This window comes from Urocitellus parryii, chromosome 12 (genome assembly GCF_045843805.1).
Source record: "Urocitellus parryii isolate mUroPar1 chromosome 12, mUroPar1.hap1, whole genome shotgun sequence".
In the NCBI taxonomy this organism is placed as follows: domain Eukaryota; kingdom Metazoa; phylum Chordata; class Mammalia; order Rodentia; family Sciuridae; genus Urocitellus; species Urocitellus parryii.
Genome location: NC_135542.1, coordinates 21,195,469 through 21,220,350, shown reverse-complemented (window position 1 = coordinate 21,220,350; position 24,882 = coordinate 21,195,469). Strand labels below are relative to the sequence as shown.

At 43.6% G+C, this 24,882-nt stretch overlaps 2 protein-coding genes and 1 long non-coding RNA gene across 8 annotated transcripts in view; 1 reads left to right on the top strand and 2 right to left on the bottom strand.

The window, feature by feature from the left end:
* LOC144249671 (nephrocystin-1-like) overlaps positions 1–13,907 on the bottom strand; it is a 38,977-nt gene extending 25,070 nt beyond the window's left edge. For 3 of the 6 annotated variants that reach the window (XR_013342261.1, XM_077791807.1, XM_077791806.1), the window contains exons 1-4: positions 10,448–10,523; positions 5,512–5,636; positions 3,341–3,554; positions 1,797–1,898 (exon numbers count right to left, since the gene is read on the bottom strand). Coding sequence is in view for 2 of the 6 variants with exons in the window: in XM_077791807.1 (XP_077647933.1) it covers positions 1,797–1,898; positions 3,341–3,478 (240 nt within the window). In the remaining 4 variants the exon portion in view is untranslated. Of the gene's footprint in view, positions 1–1,796; positions 1,899–3,340; positions 3,555–3,629; positions 3,656–5,511; positions 5,637–6,646; positions 6,708–10,447; positions 10,524–13,655 lie in introns of those variants that run through there. The other 3 variants (XR_013342262.1, XR_013342263.1, XR_013342264.1) reach the window with 3 other exon arrangements.
* A 90-nt stretch (positions 13,908–13,997) lies between these two features.
* LOC144249875 (mitoregulin-like) lies at positions 13,998–14,300 on the bottom strand. Its single transcript, XM_077792073.1, has one exon. It carries the CDS (start codon positions 14,298–14,300, stop codon positions 13,998–14,000), a length of 303 nt encoding a protein of 100 aa, XP_077648199.1.
* Positions 14,301–14,356: 56 nt separating this feature from the next.
* On the top strand, positions 14,357–24,570 carry LOC144249812 (uncharacterized). The gene is made up of 3 exons (XR_013342327.1): positions 14,357–14,570; positions 15,995–16,041; positions 24,488–24,570. It is a non-coding gene; the product is annotated as an uncharacterized LOC144249812 (long non-coding RNA).
* Positions 24,571–24,882: the final 312 nt, after the last annotated feature.

The following is a 24,882-nucleotide window of genomic DNA, read 5'->3' as shown; positions in this document are numbered from 1 at the left end:
GGAATGCTTGCTGCCTTCCAGAGGACGACCTAGACCTGTCCTGCGTGGTACATAGCCCTTCGCCACCCGTGGCTACTGAACTCTTCACATTAGCACAGGTTGAGATGTGCTGTCCACGTAAACACACACTGGATTTTGAACCTAATATAAAACAAGTAACTCAATGTCCAAATATAGATCATGTGTTGAAATGATATTTTTGATATATTAGACAATATAAAATATTAAAAATAATTCCCCCTATTTGTTTACTTCTTAATCTGTGTAATGAAAATATATATTTGTGTCTTTTGCTGGCAAAGAATTCCTAAAACTCTTGGAATTTCCTGAATTCTTATTCATAAGAAGTTTTCTTATTCCTAAGAAGTTCAACCATTCTAGTGTGCAGGCTAGTGAGGTGCCTCTAGAGGACCCCCAGACAGCTTCAGGAAGGGATTAGAGGTTGGAACCTTCAGCTCTTCCTTCCAAACTTTGGGGAGGATGGAGGAGCTAGAGATTAAATTCATCACCAATGGTCAGTGATTTACTTAATGAGAATAAACAAACTTCCATAGAAACCCCCGGGAGGCTGGGGCTTGGGTGGTGGGTGAATACACAAAGGCTTTGGGGAACAGCATGCTTAGGTCCTGCATGCCCCACCTCAACATCTTGCCCTGTGCGTCTTCTTCACTGGTGTTCCTCAGTTGCATCCTTTATAATAAACTGATACATCCAAGTATAGTTGTCCCGCAGTAACCTCAAGGGATTGGTCCCAGGAATCCCCATGGATACTAAACCTAAGGATGCTCTAGTCACTTATATAAAATGATACAGTATTTGCATATGACCTGTACACATCTTCCCACATACCTTAAATCATATACAAAATACCTATGATCTCTAACACAATGTAAACGCCAAATAAATGATTATTATATTCTATAGTTTAGAAAATAATGACAAGAAAAAGAATTGTACATGTTCAATATAGATGCAACTGTTTTAAGATATTTTTGCTCTGTATCCTCAGATACAGAGGACAGACTGGAAAGTGTTCTCCCAAGTTCTCTGAGTCACCCTAGGGAATCATCAGACCCCTGCAGAAGGAGAGGAGACTTCTGAATTTTTAGCCAATCAGTCAGAAGTACAAGTGGCTGCTGGGACATGTGACTGGCATCTGAACAGAGGGCAGTCTAGTGGGACTGTGCCCTTACTGTGTGACACCTGTGCTAAATCCAGGAGTTAAGGCCAGAATCCAACTGAGTTGCTGGACACTGGCTGGTGCTAAGGAGCTGATATGGAAAATGACACCCGTGGTATCAGAGAATAACCCCGCGCCCCCATCAGGAACTCAGTGTGATCACTGGAAGACTCAGAATCCCGTGTGTGGGTTTTCTTATTTCCATCTGACAGAGCTCATCCAGACAGGTGTCTGCACAACCACGCAGCATGTGCTGTGACTCAGGACCAAGCAGGCATGGACAGTATGCTGATATCTTGGTAAGGGGGTCATGTATTTGTGGAAGTAAACACCAAGTGGACAGTGACCATGTTTTATGATAATAAATGCCTCTTAGTTGTTATAAACACCACCAGCTCACAGAGCCACCTCCTGCTGGGAATGCCAGGCTCACTTTCACCCGAGCTCTTCACAGGCCCCCAGGACCTCAATACACAATGTCCTCCCCACGCCCTGTCTCTGTAAAACTAAATTTAAATTTCAAGTCATTCTCTAGTCAACTGATCCAAGAATATAGCTTAATGTTTAACTGGAAATTAGATCTATCTGAAGGAGAAAGCATACAACAAAGACTCACCTCCAGGTAGGTTCTGGGAATCAGACCTTCGTTTCCTTTGCTGTCCTGAGCTATCCACCAACCATCAGGCTTCTTCTCAATTACAAGAAGAATTTCTCCTTTCTTAACGCAAAACAAAGTACAAATTTAAAAATAAAGCTCAATAGTCATGAGTAGCATTTCATTACTAATGCTTTAAAATATACACTGAAAAAAGGAAACATTTCCTTAATTCAATATTTATCCTAACTTTTATTAAATGCTTCCCTACTGCCATACCCCAATACCTTTGTGACTATAAATGAATCATTCCTTTGGGTTGCTCAACACACATTCAAATTCTACATGCAAATGGGGACCATTTCCACAAGCATTTATGAGGACCCGTACTTATTCTAGCAATTTGATTATTGCAGAAAATATTTTTGAATTTGTAAGTCTCTCTTTGCAAAATTTCTTCCAGGAGTATCATATAAATCCCTAAAGAAAAATGATTCTATTAAGTTAAGCCCTATTTTGAAACAAAAATAGTTTACCCAATGTTCCTACCTACCTAATCCATGTTTTCAACAATACTTGTCCATTGAAAACAATACTTGTTCATGTACGAAATATAATCCATCCTTGAAAAACAGTAATTTCCACTACTGAAGACATGTAAAAGCAAAGACTTTCTTAGAATATACATTATTATTTAGTATTGGTGGCATTTTTCTAGGAAAAGTTGAAAAAAAAAACCTATGAATTAAAATGTATTCGCTGAGTGCAGTAGCACATGCCTGTAATTTCAGTGACTTGGGAGTCTGAGGCAGGAGGACTGCAAGTTTGGGGCCAGCCTCAGCAACTTGGCGAGGTTCTAAGCAACCTAGCAAGGGGCCCTGTCTCAAAGTAAAAATAAAAAAGGGGTGGGGACGTAGCTCAGTGGTAAAGCACTCCCAAGTTCAATCCCTGGTACCAAACCAAACAAAAAACAATAAAGATATTAGTTGTACAATATTCTTGCATATTTTACTATTAATGAGTGTCACACTTTGAAGTTAAACAAAAGATCAAGATTTATATATTCAATAAAAATTTCTTTGAATCATTTCACTAGCAGAAAATTGTCTCAAATACTTTACTTGACTGCATGGCTGAGGCTATAGCTCAGGGGTAGATCACCTGCCCGGCTAGGCCAGGTCTGATCCCTGCTCTGCATAAACAAACAAGACCCCACAACTTCATTTTTCTATCCCACCTGCCACTTATCTATGCACAGGCCTAGAATGCACATGCGCCCCTTCAAGTCTAAGCCAACAGGAAGAAGTGTGATAGTGCTCCCCCTACCTCAGCTAGAACACTGCCTAACCCACCTGAATAACTTGGTACATATGACATTCAGAAACTAATTATAAAATTTTACCCCTTGTTAAGATTTATCAACACTAAAGCCACATCTTTAGAACAGGTAACTTTAATAATAGACTCTCACATAACTACTGCTTGTAAATCATAATTCCTTATTTAAACAGACTGAGCCTTTAGAAACATTCTCCTTACACTAGGTCCCCGTCTTCTCTACTTACCTTAAATGTAAGGTCCCCAACTTGCTGAGCAGTAAAATCTCCAAGAGCAATGTATTTTCTACTTGTTTGTTTAGGAGATTCATTTTCTTGTTCCTCTTCCTCTTCTGATTCTTCTTCCTCTCCACCACTTTCTTCCATTTCGTCATCATCTTCATCTTCTTCATCTTCCTCAGAAGAATCCTCATCTTCCTCTTTGTCAGTAAGCACATCAGTTCTACAAAAAGCATTTGTATGAGATCTCTTGAAAAAACATGCGAGTACAAACCCAGTTGGAGCAGAACCTCTGTACCTTGAAGAACTGTTCCATTTTTGGAGCTGGCCAAAAAAAAAAAAAGCAATGAAAGGAAAGTACAACTAATGGTTCCCATAACCGTGCTGAGCACACGTGACCTGAAGGACTGAGGGTGGACAAGGAGCCGGATGATATGAGCGAGGCCTGTGCTACAAGAGCACCCCACCCACGGCCTGGGTCCCCCATTCAGGACACGCTGCTTGAGTGCTCTCACACAGTGCTTGAAACACAAGTGGGGGTTTTGATTCTGGCTCTCTCTCTTCCGTGGGTGACCTTCTTGTAAGCTCTCCCTTTCTCATAAATAAAGCTGAGATAACAACAGAACCTGACTCCTAAGGCTGTCATGAGGATCAGGTGAGTGACAATCCGTAAAGTGTTTAGAACAATGTCTGCCTGCAGTGAGCTTCCCATCAGAGCCAGTTAGGATGCGGGCTGAGGCGGTGGCTCAGTGGTAGAGCTCTTGAATGTATACTTGGAGTATCTGGATATACCTAGAGCCATTTATCTTCATCACTATTGTATTTCTTTCCTCTTAATCAGTGTTGCTAAGAATTTATCAATTTGATTAATATTTACAGAAAAGTCAATGTTTGGCTTTGCTGATTGCACCTACTGTTTATCTGTTGATGTCACTCTTTTCTGTTCCCGTTGTATTTTTTCCTTTCCCTTGGGCTTACCTTGTTCTTTTTCTGGCTTCTTAAGTTAACAGCTTCAATAATTGATTTTTGGTATCTTTTAAAATTATTCATTGAAGCTATGAATTCCTTTCTAAGCACTACTTTGGCTGCAACCCATGAGTCATACATACTTTTTAAAATAAATTTTTAGTTGTAGTTGGACATAATAAATAAAGGTATTATGTGGTGCTGAGGCTCAAACCCAGCGTCTCACACGTGCTAGGCAAGCACTCTATCACTGAGCCACAACCCAGCCCCAGAGTCATACATTTTTATCATTTGAAATATTTTCCAATTTCCAGTGCAACACTTTCTTGAATTAATGGGTCACACAGATAAAGTATGTAACTTAATTTGCAGACTTTTAATGATATCTAGTTATTTTTCTGTCACTGAGCTTTAATATAATTCTAAGAGATCAAAAAATATATACAATTTCAATTTTTGAAATTTATTGAAAATTGCTCTCTGGTCCTATATGGCTCATTTTGGCTAATGTGATATGTTCACTTCAAAAGAATGTATATTATTTATTTGCACAGATTTTATAATTGTTTGTGGTGGAAAAGTTAAGTAAAATATCAGCTATTCTGACGTTCTTAATGCTAGAATTCAGTGAAAATTCTAGAATCTTCGAGTCAATATTCTTAGCATTTTTCCTACAGTGTAAAAAGCTGGGGAACAGCATTTGAAGGGTCTAAATAATTGATATTTTGTTGCTCCTTACAAATTGGGTTTGTTTATACCTACAAGTCTTTTGTAATTTGTAAGAGAGATTATTAACATTCTCTCCAGCAGAAAAACAATTATGTGTCTACTTCAAATTTTTAAAAAACATTTATAAGAAAGGAGACCCTGTCAGTAGACACTGCAAGTCATTTTCCTTACCCATCAACACTGACACTCAGGGCATCATCCTAGTTATTTAACACTTGTTTATGTAGCTTCTCGCACCTCTGTTTTGCTTTCCCAACTACATCTTGAGTAATCTGAGGGCAAAGACTAGGACGTGCACATCCTTACATCTCTCTTGGGATTTTACATGTCCTATCATGTACAATAAAACTGCTCATTATTCAGACCATTGTGGTCATTTCTTCATATCTATGCTGTTATAGCATATATTTATTTCAGAATCAAATGTAAAAATGATAGCAACATAATATCTGAAAGAAAGGAATGAAGGCAAGAAGATGGCATACTCAGTTCTATGTTCTCTGCTTGTGGTCACAGCAAGCGCCTGCAGCTGTTGAGTGAGCTTGTCCAGAAAATTCTGCTCCTCCTCCTTTCTCTGATTATAGTTCCCGACAGGTGCAGACTCATCCACCTAGGAGAGAATATTTCATTGAAAAATGAATTTTAGTTTCCTAATTACATTCATTTAAAAAAAAATAACAATAAAAACCACAGTAAGTGCTGTAGGACAAAATAAAGACTAGTGTGAGATTATACTTACCTTAGGGAAATACATCAGAGTTAAAAGAAATGTAGTTAAGTAATTGAGTTGGAATGCAAGCCAAATGAAAACACAAAACCACATGGTTTTGTTTTCGTTTTGTTTCTTGCTGAGCACTGCAGACACTCTAGAGTCAAGTAGGGGACAGGGTCTGACAGGATATTGGCTCCAGAGTCAGAAAGGAGAGGGCTGGTCCCAGGTTCTGCCGCTTACTGACAGAGACATTGTTTCTTCACCTTTGAAGGCTGTTTTCCCATCTGTGAAATGGGTTAACTAGGTTTTCAAACTTGGGGTGAGCCTGCCTCCTGCGTTGAAAAGTTCTGTGTCACTGCAGAAATGCAGAAGAGACTCTCAGATGTAGTAACAAGGATTCAGACACAGGCAGGGGACACTTTCAGGTGACTTCCACTGGCTCCATGAGCCTCTAGCCCTAGACACGTAGATGAAACTCAGGCCCATACAAAAAAAAAAAAAAGTCCTGAAGGGATGGCCAAGGGTACAGCTTGCTCCTCCAATCTGGCAGTCATTGCTGTGAGAGCCACCACCGAGACCAGACTTCCTTCCACTCACCCGGGGCTAGACTCTACCCACAGTGGGAATAAAATCAAAATGGCTCTAACCTGCCCCTCATCTAAGTTATACAATGCACACATTTGAAAGGCAGTGTCTGGGTTTCTGGGTCCTTAATGCTGAAGAGCTCAGCAGGGCTGGAGGTTCTCTTCTGCTCTGAAGCACACCTGGGAGACCATGCCCCCCACTCAGCACCTCTGGGTTGGGCTTTATTTCTAATGCAAACCCAGGAACTTACCGACTCCAATTCATTCCTCTTAGTGAAAATATTTATAGAAAAAGTTTTTTTTCTAATATGATTCACATAATACTTTTCTTAGCTTTTGAAGAACATTTTTATTCTCATCTGTTGCCTGTTTTAACTGGATACATCTAAATTTTAAAAAAGAAAGAAAATATAATGATTTTTCTGTTGTCACAATTAGAAAGCTATTTAAAAAAATCATTCAATCACTAAGCAGGCAAGGCCATTGGCTACTGTTAAGAATAATGTTTAAAAATCCACATGTAAAAACCTTTGTACCCACTGCTTTAGATGATCCAAGGGTGCTCCAAGGCCCTGGGCAGGAAAACCAGTCTCAGAAATGTCAGGGACCTGGGGCCTCAGTCTTCTGAGTCTAAAATGAGGAGGGGCTCTAGGTTCTAAAACGCCTCCCCAGCTCTACAGTTCCCAAGGCCAAGGAACTGGACATGAGACACAACTGACCCCCACCACAGCTGTGTAAGTCTCCCAACAAGCCCGACTCCAGGCAGAGAAAATAAGGTTCTAAAAAGAACCACAGTGGGTCCCTGGGAGGGCAGCAGGCAGGGCAGGTGGGCACTCGGACTCCGAGTGGGCACTCGGACTAGTGGCAGTGGCAGTGGCTGCCTCTTCCTGCCACTGCCACTGCCACTACACACCCCTTTTGAACAGGCTCTCGGGACAGGTTCAATGCTTTGGGCATTGAAGGTCTGTCTAGGATGCACATGGGTGCACGTTTAGGGAAATCAATCTTAAAGCCATCAGGGGTCTTTGTATTACTAGGGGAAAGAGCAAAGATTCTCATTAAGTTTACATTTAGTTAAGGCTCTTTTGTAATAAATGTAGTAACTTTTTAAAGTTTATTAACAGAAATCCTGAGCCTGTTAGCTCTCTTCTCTTATCTCACCTTCTGTTTTCCCACTGAACCAGAAAATTCTTCTTAAAATATAATAATAATAATAATAATAATAATAAATGATTTGGGGAGAATCATAATTACTAAAGAACTTTCCAGCACACCTATTCCTGCACTGAAGGCTCCTCAGACTAAAGGCTGGTTCCTGACCCCATGATGAGCCCTGTCCACCTGCAAAGAACTTGATTTGCATTCAGCATATGGTGCTAACAGGAAAGACACCAAGATATGCCACAGTGGAACAACCCGAGAAAGGGCTCTAGAATAACCAACCCAGAATCACATTCTCAAATAAAAATGAATAGCAAAGGGCCACCAGACTAAATAAAGAAAACCAGCAACATAAAGATAAAATGTAAAATTAATAAATAAATAAATAGGAATCCGAGCACCAAGGAAGCAAGACAATTCAAAGAACAGAAGAAAACTTAAAAACAAACCTAAGCATGGAAGGAGAAAATCTGAAAGCAGAAATATGATACTATAAAAAAAAAGATTCAAAACAAGAAAAAACACTAGTAAATGAACAACATGATCAGTAAAATAAAACATTCATAGAAGTTATACAAATTTTTGTTAATGTTTTATTTGGAATGTCTGATGGACTTAATTGTGGCTGCTATACAAAATACTGTCAGTATTTGTTACTCAATCCTCAATTACAATTCCATTTAGGAGGAAAAAAAAAAAGTCAAGAGAATCTCCCAGGCGTAAGAAAAAGACAAGCAACAAAAGTATTCATGAGAGGTTTAGAAACCTAGACAATCTATCCAAGATATTCAATACCCGACAAAAAGATGTTTCAGAAAAAATAGATAAATGGAAGTAATGAAGTGATCTTTAGTAAAATAAAATTTCCCAGAGCTCATGAGAAATATATGAGTTTTCAAAGTGAAACTATCCACTTGGTGCTAAACAGATAAAAACAATGCCAAAATATATTGTGCTAAAATTTCAAAACACCAAGGCTGAAAAGTCAACAGGCTAATTATTAAGGAACGATAATTGGACTTACCAGCATCACTGCATGCAAAGAAAACTGAACAATGCCTTCAAAAGTTTTAGTAGCAATTATTTTAAATTCTATAACCAGCTAACTATTAATCAAACATAAGGGCAAAATGACATTTTCAGACTTGCAAACATCAGTGTGAATTTTTAAGGGACTGTGAAGGGATCATTTTATTCACAAGCTAACTATGGCTTAAAAATACTTATTATTGCCAGGCGGGGTGTCACACATCTACAATCCCAGCAACTCTAGAGGCTGAGGAGGAGGACTGAAAGTCTGAGGCCAGCCAGGGTAACTTAACAAGACCTTGTCTCAGAAGAAAAAAATAAAAAGGACGAGGGATGTAACCATGTGGCAAAGGGGCCTGGGTTCAATCTCTTCTCCCCAGAAACACTTAATATTTTTTATTTTGAGAGAGAGAGAGAGAGAGAATGAATTTTTAATATTTATTTTTTAGTTTTCGGTGGACACAACATCTTTATTTTTATGTGGTGCTGAGGATCGAACCCAGCGCACAGCGCATGCCAGGCGAGCACGCTACCGCTTGAGCCACATCCCCAGCCCTAACGCTTAATATTTTTTAAAAGAAAATTCAAAACTTAGCTTTCCCCAAGGCTTCAAATATAGTCTGTATATATTATTTTGTTTTTAAATCTAGCAAAGCAAGCACAATTACCTTTATTATTTTCTTCACTATTATTAATTAACTTAATTTGAAATAATTCCTTAAACAATCAATCCTGCCAATAATGGTAAATTAAATTCCATTTGACATTTTAAAAATTATTTATATTTTACTTTGCCTTGAGGCACTTTGAATTCCTGGCTAAATTAAAACTTTTCCAAATACTTCTAATAAATAATTTAAATGAATAGAATGAATCTCATGCTCTTTTCTTTTCTTCCCCATGGTCTTATTACTTAAGTATTTACTATTTATCTCCTGGTGCCCCTTCTCATGTTCTTCTGAATGCTATAAACTCTTCAAATACCCCCAAATATGCAGATTTACTTAATGATGTTCTGAACTTAATGCAAAAGTGTTAGCAGTCTAGTTCAGTTTAGTTCGTTATGTCTATTTAATGTTAAAATTTCCCAGGGATTAAAACCAGAAACTACTTACTCATATAGAGAACACAGTATCTTTTCAAGAAAATTAAAGGTCATTATCCCAAGCAAAGACAAATTGCTTCTAGCAAGATTTCTGATCATTTCTGGGCTAGGGTAATTCTGCGTGAGCCACCACAGTGCATTCTGAGCAGATTTTAGTTGCTGCACAATAGCAACAAGCCCACAACCACTAGGTGTAGCTGGTTCCTTCTAGACCTTCATGACATCACCCTGCAATCCTTCCATTTGGTTGTAATGGACTAAACCCTGCACCTCTGAGATTCTCAAGTGCCCTCCCTTGCTTCAAGGAATTCTGCATTTCTTAGCCACCTTAAAACATTTTCATAGGCTCCCAACTTCAGTGTCTTAAAGCCAAGTAATGCTAGATGCATTAACTAACTGCTGTGAGCCTTGATTTTCTTATTTATGTTAATAAGTACCTTATGGTATTATTGAAAAAATTTAAGAAAAAGTTTGTGGAGTACAGACTATAATGCCCGGCACATACAGGGTATAAAATAAATGAAGGGTGCTTCTTTTTAATATTTACTATTCTTTATTTGATCTTATCATTTCAAATTAAGACCAGGTAGATATAGATAATGATAGGAAATATTTAAAAGTACATTTTAGAAAATCTTATTCACTGTTACCTCAATATTATCTACCATTATTATTTTGTCTTTCGGGTGAAACATAGATAAATAAAAAGAAAAAGCAAGAAAGGAAGGGAAAGAGGGCAAGAAAGTCTCAAACAACTTCTGTGCCTTAAATCCAACTCATTGAGATACAAGCTTAGTCCCAAGAAAACCCAATAATTGAGCATACTTTACCTTTGGTAAATATCTCGACTTTTATAAGATTCTAGAGCTTCTTTCAATCGGCTCTCAGAAAGCAGACTATCAACCTATGGAAAACGGAGACAGTTTAAAACATCATATTAAGTTATGATTCTTACATTTCAGTTATGTCTATTGTCTTAGGAAATAAAAATTTACTTTTCTCCCCTTATGAAATAAACACTTTTAGGCATACAATAAAGTCGAAAGAATTTTAGGGCAAATACCTATATGCCACTACCTCGATTCTACTGTTCACATTTTACCCTACTTATTTGGTCTTTCTATCCATCAACCCACTTTATTTTTAAGCATTTTGAAGTCAACCGCAGTCACCAATACACTGCCCCCTAAATAATGTGCTATAGGTACCACTAAGAGAGCTGAATATTTGATGTAAAACATACAAAGACATGCACAAACCTAAAAGGTATATCTGCTGCATTTTGACAAACGTGTGTTTACAACTGAAACCTCATAGAAGAACTACAATGTCCTTTCTAGTAAATTCCATCCCATTCCTCCTGAGACAACCTTATCTTAATTTTTTTCCACCCTAAATTTTGCCTGCTCTTGAACTTTTATATAAATGAACTTGTACAGTATGAACTCTTATCTACATGAACCATGTAATGTTATGCTTCCACACTGTTGTATCATAAGTTTATTCCTTATTACCAAATAGTATTCATTGCATCGAATGTTACATGACTTTGTCCTGACTTCCTGTGTTACTAAAGACTACTTGCATCTTTGTCAATGTACCCCTCCAAAAAGGCACACCTTTCTTTGGTTTCTTTTCTGCAGATTATGTGGAAAAGATAAAGTAGATAAAAAAGTAAATTCCACTAGCTTCTTCTCTGTCCTTATTATTTGGCATCCACCTGAGTTATTTACAAAATTCATACACTCAGTGACGCAAATAGGAAGCTGATTCCTTGTCCCATGGATACCATGCTAGAAATTTATTCCACTTTCTTTTTTTTTTTTTTAAGAGAGAGAGAAAAAAAAATTTTAATATTTATTTTTTAGTTTTCGGTGGACACAACGTCTTTATTTTATTTTTATGTGGTGCTGAGGATCGAACCCAGTGCCCCCTGCGCATGCCAGGTGAGCACATTAGCGCTTGAGCCACATCCCCAGCCCCGTCCACTTTCTTTTCAGGTCTCTTTTGTGGATACAAGAAAGAATGAGCTAATACTATTAAAACGTCCTTTCTAGATATTCAAGGTATCAAGTGGTTCCTGAATCAATTTGTCCCCAAGTTGAATAATTTTGTAATCATCTTTTATTTTTGCTTTACTAACTGCTTTTATAGTTTACTTTTGAAAAATTTCCTTGTTCTCTTATTAATGTCCCACTAAATTTAAAATTAAGTGCAGAACCACAGTAAGTTACCGGTAAGTAAGTCAATACTCCATCAAGTTATTTTTTTCATTTCTACCAGGAGACAATTTTGCTTTTGCTGTACCACTGTGATTCCAATACAAAGTCACTTAAATATTTATGTGCCAAATTGTTTGGTACATTTTAAAATTTATTTTTTAAAATTCTTTTTAGGTACCATGGATTGAACTCAGGGGCACATGACCCCAGGCCTATTTTGTATTTTATTTAGAGACAGTCTCACTGAGTTGTACAGCACCTCATTTTTGCTGAGGCTGGCTTTGAATTCACCATCCTCCTGCCTCAGCCTCCAGAGATGCTGGGATTACAGGCCTGCATCACCGTGCCTGGCTTATTTTTAACTGATATAAAATAATTTTATTTAGAGTAAAAATCTTGGCAATAGATCCTTTTTACAAAATAAAATTAGCAAACTGATAAAGAATCTAAAAAAAAAATGAACCTATTAATTGCTATTTACTTTTTTTTGCTCGAAAGGTAATAGACCTGGGATGAAATGGCACACACCTATAATCCCAGCTACTATGGAGGCTAAGGCAGGAGGATCACAAGTTCAAGGCCAGCCTCAACAATTTAGCCAGACTCTGTGTCACAATAAAAAATAAAAAGGGCTAGGGATGTGGCTCAGTGGTGGAGCACTTACATGCCTAGCATGCACAAGGCCCCAGACTTATCCCCAGTACCACAAAAACAAATAAATAATAAAAGAGCTGGGATGTGGCTCACTGATAGGGCACACCTGGGTTCAATCTCAGTACTGGGGGAAAAAAAAAAAGGCATAGGCACTCGGTGTACTTAAAAATGAGAAAAAACACTACTCCCAGCATTCCACCACAGAGATACCATTTCAGCATGTTTTCTTTTATATCTTTTTCATGTACTATATATAGAAAAACGTCATTAAGATACCTTTTATTCCGTTTTGTTTTTGTTAACTTGTCATTTGATCACAAATATTTTCCCTAACACATTAAGATTTAACAAAAGTTTAGTAATAGTATTATTATATCCCATCAAAAGTTATTCACTCCCCTATTACTTCTCATTAAAGTGTATCATTTTTTCTATTAAGCAACAATGAGACCAGTACTTTTACTATCTTTCAATCTCTGTCCCAACGTTTGGTTATTACATAGGGCAGGTTTCTAGAACTCCACTACCCAGCCTGGGCTCATGCACATGGGCTATACCTTGTCACAGTGCTTTCCAGAAAGCTGAACCTGACACCCTGGAGCAGGGAGTCTAGGTGCCAGGCCGGCCACACCTCCCCAAGACTGAGAGTGGCCATTTTCACAGTCTTTGGGAGAGTTCATCTCCTTTGCCACTGGTTTATCTTTGAAGCTAATTTTCATGCTGACATCACTTGTGTGTCCTCTAGTTAACGTCCCTGCTCGCCCTCCAGGTCCTGCAGTCCTGACACAGTAGGACTCTTCCTGAGGCTTGGGCCCCAAGAGCGGTGGCTCCAGGGACAGGGACCCCGGAGAGCGCGGGGCGGGCGCGGGTAGGGCAGCTCCAGCGCAGCCTTGGGCTGCAGACCCGGCGGCTGGGGGCCGTCAGGGCGGGGGACGCGGTCTATCGTGGACGGTCGGGAGGTTCCTTGGCTGGCCCGGCCCGGGGCAGCGCGGGCTGGAGCGGGGTTTAGCGCGGGCTGGAGCGGGGTTTGGCGCGGAGAGGTCGCGGGTGCGGAGCGTTTGGGTCGCACGCCGGCTCCCAGGGAGTGGGGTCGCTGGGAGGAAAGCGCTGCGGCGCCCCGCGCCCCCTCGCCCACCCCGGGGTGCGCGCGGCCCCACCGTACCTGCTGCTTCAGGCCAGGTCCAGCTTCTTCTGCGTCTTCGCCAGCTTGTCCTGCAGCCTCTGCTTCCTCCAGTCCAGGTTGCGCCTCCTTAACCGGTTCGCCTGCCAGCCGACGAGCACTCCGGAGGCGAAAGCCACCAGCACCGACACCTGCAGCCTCCTCTCCAACACGTCCGCCATGGCGGCCTCCCGGCGTGCAGCGGGGCCTACGGCGCTGCGCGAGGGTCAAGCATCGCCGCACGTTCACAGCGGACACCTGGCGAAGAGCCCGCAGAGCAGTTGCTTGCGCCCCGCGCCCCCTCGCCCACCCCGGGGTGCGCCCAGCCCCACCGTACCTGCTGCTTCAGCTCCTGACTGCGGCGCCGCACAGCCTGCAGCGGATCCCGCGGCCCACGCGGCAGCATCTCCTCGGCCACGCCTCCGCGGGCGGGAGGGCGAGGAAGCCGGGCGCGCGCGCGCATCGCGAGGCGGCCACTCCGGCCAGGTCCAGCTTCTTCTGCGTCGTCGCCAGCCAGTCCTGCAGCCTCCGCTCCCTCCAGTCCAGGTAGCGCCTCCTTAGCCGGTTCGCCTGCCAGCCGACGAGCACTCCGGAGGCGAAAGCCACCAGCACCGACACCTGCAGCGTCCTCTCAGACACTTCCGCCATCGCCGCCTCCCGGCGTGCCCCGGGGCCTACGGCGCTGCGCGGGGGTCAAGCAACGCCGCACGTTCACGCGGGCACCGGGCGAAGAGCCGGTGGAGCAGCTGCTGGCGCGGGGCGTCCTGCTGCGTGTGTCAGCAACGGACACAGGATCTCTATGCTGCCCAGGCTAGTCTCAAACCCCTGGGCTCTAGTGATCCTTCTGCCTCAGCTTCTCCCCCAGTAGTGACAGGTGTGCAGCAGCACCTGGCTTCGGACTCAGGTTTCAACAGCAAGGTAGGCCTCCTGGGGAAGCAGTACCTGAGTGAGGCACACCAGAGGGAGGAGGGTTCAGCTGGCAGGAGTAGCCAGGGCAAAGGCCCTGGGGCTGGATCACACCTGAGGGATGAGAGCAGGAGAGCAGCGGGCTGCTCCTGGGCCTTGTGGGTGCCAGGAGGCCTGGGACCTAGGTACGTTTCAACATGCCCACGGAGCCTTCTAGGGGTAGACTTGGAGGCCCAAGGTGCAGCCCTGGACAGGTCGGGTGACTGGGCTGGTCCAGGTAAGCAAGGACAGGGGTGTAGACACTGAGAAGTGAGTGGACCCTGTGTCTGTAAAGGCTGACCCAGGGGCGCACGAGCTGGGGGAGGGGCTGGGCAGCCGGGGTCTGGGCAGCAGGGCTGCCCAGCCAGCGCTCCTAGGTCTGCTGGGCCTGGCACCCGCGGTGGAGCCCAGGAGAGCGGAATGACCACCACCCCATTTTCCTCTAGCGCTCCCTGGGCTCCACCGAGATGCACCCACACACCCTTAACAGTCTTGCAGCTCTTGGAGAGCCCCTCTGCACCCCTCTGAGCCCTCCACAGTGTCCCATCTATCATTAATCAAATGTTTCCTTGCACTATTAGCTGACATTGGTGTCTTGCCAAGTGTAAGCTCAGCACCTCTTTATTTTTGCTCAGCAATAGAATTTGAACCACGTGTGCAACTTAAAATCCTCTGGTAACTCGTTTCTTTCAAAAATAAGTACAAGCAGATAAAATTGTTTTTAATAATATATCTTATCATTTCAACATCAGTTTGGAAATTAAGAGATTTCTGGTTTTTGTATTGTCTTTGAAACTTGGTGTATATCTTTACAATTAACATCAATCATACTGTTTAAACACTGAGTTTTCAGTGGAGATATTTGATCTGTATCTAGTTTTATAAAATTTACAGTTGAAAAAGAAGTCTCATTTACTTACACAAATTGTTTTTTTCCCTGAAACTGAGTTTACTATGGGTTTTTTAATTAAATTGATCATTAGATTTCTTTAAATTGAAAATGAAGTTCTTAGGGCTGGGGCTGGGGCTGGGGCCCAGTGGAAGTGCTCTTGCCCAGCATGTGGGAGGCACAGGGTTTGATTCTAAGCACTGCATAAAAAATAAATAAAATAAAGGTCTGTCAACAACTAAAAAAAAAAACTTAAAAAGAAAATGAAGTTCTTTTGTCACACTAGCCACGCTATGCCAGAGCTAACAGGAGACAGAATTGTTGAGATGAGGGGCACACACACTTCTAATGATACAGGTCACTGTGATCCCATGTGTGTCCCACTTCCTGGTGTTCAGGCACTTAAGTGTGCAGATCCAGAGACTTGCTTCTAACTAATAGAATAAAGCAAAGGTGATACGGTGTCACCTCTGATTGCTTTATGTTACATTGAAGACTTTCCTTACAGCTTGATGAAGAGGGTGGAAGTGTTGAAGGAGTTGACATCAAAGAACTGTGAGTGACCCCTGGGAATGGCGGGGTGCTCCAAGCTAACAGCTAGATCCCTTATCCTACAACCACAAATAAACCAACTGTCTGCAACCTGAATGAGCTTGGAAGCAGATTTTCCTCACTGGGGCCTCCAGATGAAAACACAGCCTGGCACCTTAGTTGCAGCCTTGTGAAACTTTTAACAGAGGACCTAGCTAAAGACTCCTGGCCCATGGAAAGTGTGAGAGAATAAGGGTGCATTGTTTTAAGTTGCAAAGTTTGCAGCAATGTGTTACATAGTGTGGGAAAAACACTTTCCCACTCTGGTTTTCAGTACCAACTACCTCTTATGCAGACGCTCAGTACTTCAGACATCAGATGTGGGAGAAGCCCCACACACCAACCAGTTCTGCAGTGAACACCAGCAGTTGAATGCCCTCCAATTCTATCTGGAAATAGTGTCAGATACTACAAGTTGAGAAGTCAGAATCACAAGACTCTGACCACACCCCACCCCCTTCAAATTGCCAGTTTCAAGTGGTAGGTTGTCACTTATACTTCCGACAGGTATAAATCAGGAGTTCCCACAACCCTGTCCACGGGTTTGATTTGTTTGCTCACAAAACTCAAGGAAACATTTTACTCATGTTTCGCATTAGTGTCATCTCATCTCTTAGCTCACCCTGTTGTGTTTTCAGGACAGAGCCGACCTCCGCCACCGCCCTGGGTCCAAGCAGTCCTGGCCTCTTAACCTGAGGGGCTGCAACAGCCCCCACCGGCTTTCAGAGCTTCTCTTCCTGTCCACCATGTTCTATTCCCCACACAGCAACCAGAGCAGGTGGGCCTGCAGGGAAGAAGTTGGATCATGTCACTGCTGTACTCAAACCCTGGAGTGTAAAAGCCTCTGTGGTGGCCCCGAGGGCTCTGTGTGACCAGCTTCCCTAGCCTTATCTCTCAAGAGCCTGCTCACTGTGACCTGAACTGGTGGAGAATGTTCACAGGGTGGGACCCTGCCCTTCTTCTTCTAGATACTCCCTGGCTCCTTTCCCCATCTCCTATAAGTTGTTTTTTTTTTTTTAAATCAACTTTCACCTCTTTATGAAGCTATCAGACTAGGTAAAAATCTCAAACTCAAAACTAACTAACTAACTAACTAAATAAGTCACTCACAAACTCAGTCATTCCCACTCTTGGTGTTCCTGATCCCCATGATCCTTTTCTGTCTCCCTCTAGTACTGGCTCCCTTCCACATACAGCATGATTTACTTATTACCTTTACAGTGCAGTGCCTCCGGCCCTCCCCCCCCACCTAGAATATAAGCCACTTGAGAGCAAGGATTTTCGTCTCCATTGGACACCATGAATCCTAAGTGCTTAGAACAGGGACTGGCAGATAACTGACACACAGTGAATATTTGATGTTGATGACAGTAGGGAGTGGCCAGCTGTATCTTCTGGGTGAATGGCTAAATTAAATCAGTCTCTCCTCTCAGGTCCTCTCTCTTCCCCCCCCCTCCTCCTCTTCCTTCCCTCTTCCTCTTCCTCTTCTTCCTCTCTGCAGTGCTGGGCATGGAACCCAGGACCTCCCACTGACTACGCATGCATTCTGCCACTGAGCTATGTACCTCCAGCTCAGAACTGAATTTTGAAAGATAAGTAGGTTAATCAGAAGAAAACATGAAATTTATCCTTAATTAAGTTTTCTCACTTATAAAACAAAAAGTTTGGTATGATGTGTTAATTTTAAGTCATTTTGGAGTCTTTTTCTGAGACTGTGTACCTGGGCCACTAGTGTTGTTGCAAATTTGAACCTCATTTGGAATTCTGGCCTCATCCCTAAGATGCCTTGGGCTGAAAATAGGCAGATCCTGGACATGGGAGCTTTAGACCTGCAGAGCCAGCCAGACTATGCAATGCCCTTATTTTAACATGAGGAAACTGGGGTCATATTCAGAGAGCTGCTGGGAAGAGACAAAGATCTACAATCTTAAAATCCCTCTTAAGAAGCCAACATGTCCCCAGCTTGAATCTTTGTATTTTTTTCACCTTGGAAAATTGTTTCAGTAGGACATTTTAGTGGATTTGATAATAGTAAACTGGTTTTGAGGTGAATATTAAATTTGGATTAATAATAGGCTGAATAGTCAAATGTCATGAGTTAATTGATTACAGAGTGTCTTTTGAAGGATACATTAATTGCTGCTGTTGAGTTTGCTGTAGCACTTACCAAGGGAAAAGACATTATGTTGTACCATTCTGAACCTTTGCTGCATATGTAAATTCATTTAAAGTATAAAAATGACGTTACCTTCCTCTTTAACTCCCAGGCCCTGAGCAGTAAAGTGGTCACTTTATACCTGAATGTGCCCATAAAAGATGAATCTGTGATCTGATTAAAACAGAGCATCTGCCTTCTATTAATCCAGTCACTGTCGCTAATAACACAGTACCAGAGTGGAGGAGTGTAAAGAGGAGAGGGCTAATAACACAGTACCAGAGTGGAGGAGTGTAAAGAGGAGAGGTTTGTTTCATAGGTCTACATCAGGGGCAAGGGCAGCAGCTGAGGATGGTCTTCTTGCTGGCAGCGTCCCGAGCCAGGGCAGAGCTTTACATGGCGAGAACCACGAGTGTAAGGATGGGTATCCTCCAAAATCTCCACTCCCCTCCCTTTATAAAGTCACCTGTATCCAGTCATGGGGACTTCACTGGGGTGAATTTATTTAATCCTAATCACCTCCCAAATATTTCATTTCTAAACACCATAGGTTTTTTTTTCATCTTTTTATTTGCATTTTTGAATATATTTTTAATTTACTGGTTCTTTTTAGTCATACATGACAGCAGAATCCATTTTGATATAATTATATAAGCATTTATTGAGTACATTTTATTCACAGAAAAACAAACTTTAAGCTACAAATCCCAGATTATACAGCGGGAAGAAATTTTCTTAGTTTTCCACACTGATGGAAAGGTTCATACTAAATGAAAAACAGCCCTATAATTATATTCACAACATTTCATGTGATTGTTCATAATACTAATACAATTATATAAGAATCAATATGTTTGAGGTTAAGCATAATAATAATGAAAAATGCAAAATCTAAGAGAAATTACATCAAAGCCTTTGTTATATCAAATAAAAAATTGCAAATTTGTTACTAAGCATAGACAAATGGCAAAATATAATTATATAGTAAAATATATATGTCTTCAAGTTAGACAATGCTACAGTAATGTTGGAGTGGTCGGACTGTAGTTTGAAGTCTGAAGTTTGCAGTTCTGCACATGGATTTTTGGCATTCACCATAGTGTTTGATTGACCTGGTAAAGGCTCTCTTTCCCATTCCCATCAGAGGAGAAGTCAAAAGCAATTTGCATTTCTATTGCAGGGACAGCTTTATATTTTCTCTGCCTTGCTTCAGGGTTCTGTCCATTTGTTCAGAGGAACCTTGACAATCTTGAAATCCTGCAAAATAGCATGCTGGTCCATTCATGGCAATGGGCTGGTAACAGGAAATAGTAGGAACTGTGGGTGCCTTTGTAGGACAGGTACAAGTCGGAAGGTCATAGAGACAGCTAAGTTCAGGGTCAAGCTGCATGGTGAGTGTCCAGGTGTCCAGTGGTCTGGGCAGGTCAGGATATCCCTTCTAAAGTGAACGGGAAGTAGCTGCGCTTGGCAATACATCTAGTGGCCGGTCTCTTTGGGTCTGGGGGTTGGGGTGCTGCTCCAGCCAGGCAGCTCATGAGACTCACTGGCGAGCTGCTCTGCCCCTGGTTGTTATCATGGAGCCAGCTCTGGCACTGGGAGTATCTGTGGCAGTGACGAGGATGAGATGTGGAGCTTCTGCTGAGCCCCACGTAGAGCACTGCAAGGGAGACCTCCCGTCTTCCTCTGTGGCAAATGCTCTTAGTACAGCACTTCCTGTGTTGCTGGTCAGCCCAAGTAGAAGCTACACTCCTGCCTGTGGGATCTCAAGGACTCTGGAGCCTGAGTGGACTGTTGTGAAAGGAATATTACTGATGGCTGATAACTGGGTATATACAGCAGTGCCTCATTTTTAAGAGTGAATAATAAGTGGGAGACTGGGCCTGGGCCTGTTCAAGGGCCCAGGGAGACTGTGTGAGCAACCAGCTCAAAATTCCCTTGGCCTCTCCTCCAGCTCCCTGCCTCTCTCTCAGCCTGCACTTGCATGCTCAGGAGGACCGGGAGAATTTTCTGGAAACATCCCATTCCTGGTTCATGAGTGGACCTGTTTTGGATGACCACCAGGGGACACCTGACACAGAGAAGGTGCTCAACAAGCCAGCTAGCAAGATGGCCCTTCCTGTGGGTGCCAGACGTCCATTCCCTTGCCTCCCTGGCCCTTGCTCAAAATAGGTTCATGTGCAAGGTGGTCGTTTAGCCAGGGATAGAAGGTAATAATAGCCCAAAGGTTTATTTGGGCTCATGGTTCTGGGGGATCCATCCCTAGACCTTGTGACTCCCCCACTACTTTGGGGCTTTGGAGTGCACAATGGAACAAACTGCTGACATCATGAGCTAGGAAGCAAAGAAAAAGAGAGGATGGGTATGAGGTCCCAGAATGTACCTTGGGGTGCTCCCTCAGTGACCTAGGCCCTACTTCCTAAAGGCCCGTAGGACCTCCCCATAGCATCACCCTGCAGACCCAGATTCCAACTCATGGACCTGTAGGATACACTCTTCCAAACCAAAGCAGTGTTGGAACTTAAGGGAGACTCTCTCTACCGGGTACCAAAGCACTGCAAGTGGAATATCCCTGCCTATTCTGGGCTCCTCTTGTTGCCAAACAACATGCACAGGGAGGGGTGCTATGTTGCCTATGCTAGTAGTCCCAATGGCCAAGGGAAGATCTGCTCTACAGTGGGGCAGGGAGAGCCAGGTCTGGAGTCTTGGAGGTGCATTGGACATCTCTTATTATATTTCTATGTCCCACTGTACAAGTTTATGGAAAAAAACTATAGCCACCCAAGTAAGACAGGACTGCCAGTGGAGTTCCCGTAGGAGAGGAAGGTGGGATCACTCTGCCAGCTAAAGATCCCTGTTTAGCAAAGGCTGAGGGGATCATGGAGCAGGTGAAGGGATGTCATTACCCCGTAGGTCCTGGGACCAGCTACAGAAGCAGGGTTTCTGCAGTCATGCTGCTGTTACTTCATTGTTGCCTGCAGTCCCACTACTTTATATAGAGGATGTCGCTGGTGGCTCCCTTTCTGTTTCAGGTGGGAGTGTGACTGTAACAAACTACCATAGGTAGGGTAGCTTATAAACAATGGAAATTTATAAGGACACCAATTGCATTCCTGAAAGCCCCACCCTCATGTCGCTGAGGCTTCACCTCTTAAGACCATCATATGGGGGGTTAGGGATCCACACATGAATCTGGGGGACACAAACATTCAGACCATACCAATGACCAAGCTGACATTAGCTTCCAGTGATATGGTAGCTCTTTCCTACCCATATTAAAGAGTGAATATTGAGGGGCGAAGGTGCAGACTGGGTGGGATTAGACTCTCCACATCTTTCGTCCTTCCATCGGTCCCAGGAGGCTGACCTCTGTGGATTCTGTTCCACTGGCAATCTTGCCTTCTGGCTGGCATCTGGGTTCTCCCATTGAAGAGACCCACCCAGAAATGGGGAGGAAAACGAGGGTGGGGTCTTATTCCCTGCCTGCCCTTCTAGGGTGTCATCTCCAGCTGGTCTTGTCCCTCTCCTCTCAGGGATGGCTTCATAGGTGTAGGACTGGCACAGCTACACAGGGTCCCACATTCAGAACGGCCCTGGCTCTGTAGTGGCCATCTTGAAATTCTTAATAATTTGTTTTGAATTTGCATTTTAAAGGGAAGTTCAATCGGGATAGTGGAGCATGTGCCAGGACCTGGAGCCTTGCCTCAGGAGAGGCCCATCTCCCAAGGTGGGCTCTCAGCCACCTGCTTTCCCACTGAGTGCCCTGGCCTCACATAGGCCCCTTCTCCCCTGGTGCAGCAACTGCTGCCATGCTACCCCCCAGGTACGGTGTGGGTGCATGGGGGGTTAGGGTAGGGTGCCCACACCTGGGGCATGGCTGTGGCCGTCCTCCACCATCCCACAAGTCGGCAGCACCCTGGCCATTTCCATAGGCACCTCTTGAAGGGTTGCGCCTTTTCCCCAGCTCATGCGGGTGCCTGGTGCATCCTGGGGTGAAGGTTTTAATTCCTGGGGGGTTGCTTTTCCTGCCATGTTGGCTGGGGTGGCAGCTCTTGGGAATGGAGGATGCCTGGCTCCACTTGCTCGCCTCCTGCTGGGGCGTGACACATCCACCCAGTCCTGTGGCTGGAGGCAGCAGAACCCTGCAGTGGGGAGGAAGGGTCTGCCAAGATCCAGAGCAGATGCCTGCGAGGGTCTGTAACCTCTCTGGAGGGAGTGCGACTCTAAATAGTCAATGAAAAGCAACATGACAGAGAGAGAGAAGGAGAACTGAAAACACGAGAGAGGAAGAGGGGAAGCAGGAGGACCCCCTGTAGACACTGTAATACCTCTCAGTGACCGTGCCTTTTGGACAGAGGGCTTTGCCTTCTTACTCTGCTCTGGCCCCTCTGAAGGCAGACATGTCTCCATCCTCCCTGCTCCCCCTCGCGGAAGCAGCTGCATCTCCCTCTCCCTTTGGCCTGGGGAGGGGGCTGAGGATGGTGCCAGATAAGCCTGGCTAGCCCTAAAGATTATTCTAGAGCCCCTATCCTTTTATAAGTCATCCTTTAATTAAACCCGCCTCAGATCCTCCTAGTTTAATTGTTTACTTTTCCCCTACCGGCCCAGAGTGACACATCCTTCCACCTCCATCCCCAAACACCTGGTCTTTCTCCTGTATTTCACTTCGAGTTCAGCGGTCCAGCTTAGAGCCTGGTGTCTGTCAGTTAACACACCTTTTCTGAGCACCCAAGGCACATCCAGGAGACTGACAGACAAGTAAGTGGCTGGGAGAGAGTAAGGCACCAGGTATAGATGGATCTGGGTACTGTGTGGGACCTGTGGACCAGGTGGGCAGCACTAACCCGATGGCAACAGGACCCTCAGCTGTCCAGAGACAGCACTGGGGCGGGGGTTGTTCACACTGTGGAGGAAGATTCTCAGCTGGGCAGAGAAGCTTGCACAAACTTCTTATGGCTGCATCAAAGGTCTTTATCACTGGAAAACCACCATGGCTCTTTCAAAAACAGCCTACCTGGAGCAAGTCCATTCACCTAGCTACAATCCTGGATCTATGAAATACAATTACTCCTCATTCCTCCAGATTCTGTGAATTTGACAACCTGCTAAAACGTATGTGCAACTCCAAAACCAATACCTGCAGTACTCAATTCTCATAGCGCTTTTGGAGGAATTTGCAGACATCTGCAGAACTGCTAAGCCTTGGGTCCTTTCACATGCACACCCCCAGCTGAGGTCATTCAAAGTGGTACTCTGACTTTTTGCTTCAGTTCTCACTTGCTACAAACAAGTGTCCTTTTCTATTGAATCCACGATTTTTTTTTTGCATATTTGCATTTTTTTTTCTTAGAGATTTTGCTATTTCAAGTGGCCCCAAGCAAGCACTGAAGTGCTGTGTAGTGTTCCTAAGAGCAAGATCTGGGACTTACCTGTGGGGAAAATATGCTAGGTAAGCTTCACTGGGGCATGAGATACAGTGCTGTCAGCTGTGAGTTAAGTGAGGGAAACAGAAGTGCACATTGAACAGGGCTGCAGCCTGACCAGTGGGTGAAAATGTGATCATAGCCCATAGGAACCTACCCCAAGGGATGGCAGTCAACATGGCTAATTCAGTGGTCAGGGACTTTAGGACAAGAATGCCTAGCATCAACAGTACTCTGACTTTTTTAGAATCAAAACTCTTCTTAAAATCTACATTCTGGGGAGAATAATGGTTTCAAGTTCAGTTAGATCACAGTGGGGCGATCGTGGTTTACAACAGCGTATCACAAATTTATAAGGAACTAGAAGAGAGGAGATTAGAGCTTCCTGACACTAAGAAATGGTGAATGTTTAAGAGGAGGGCGATGCTAATCACGTTGTACGTGGTGTGTGTATGATCACCACTCCACACACTTGCATGTAATAATAAAATCAATGTCTAGAGGAATTTTTCACGCATTTTTTGTTTTATTACTGGGGATTGAACTCAGGGGCACTCGACCCTTGAGCCACATCCCCAGCCCTATTTTGTATTTTATTTAGAGTCAGGGTCTCCCAAAATTGCTTAGCACCCTACTGTAGCTGAGGCTGGCTTTGAACTCGCGATCCTCCTGCCTCAGCCTCCCAAGCTGCTGAGGTTACAGGTCTGTGCCACTGCACCTGGCTTCCCTCTTCTTTTTCTTCTGTTTCCCTCCTTCCCATGTTTCCTTCCTTCTCTCACTCCATCTCCTTCCCTCCCTCCCTCACTTTCTTTTTTTCTTTCTCTCTTCTTCACAGTGATTGTTTAGGTGTAGAGACCTTGTCAAGTTCACTTTCGGCCTGGGTACATCATAGGTGCTACGGGGAGACAGAGGCACGTGGTTTTTTCTTCCCAATGATGTCAGGAGCCGCGGTGGCCCTGGCCCTCACCCATGAGCTCAGCAGGAACTGCACGAGGTCATGCTCTAATGCTTCATTTCTTCTTCACTTCTCACCTGGAATACGGCAGTAAGGAGAAACCTCCTGCCGTCCACCCAGTGGTATCCTGAATATAGTTTGATTAAATGAGATTAAAGTTGGGGTAGATGTTGGGTCTTCTCCTCACTTACCAGTTCTCCAAATAATGAATTGGTTTCCAGGCCCCCTCTGGCTGAACTCTTTATGTCATTAAGAACTCACAGAGTTCAGCTTAC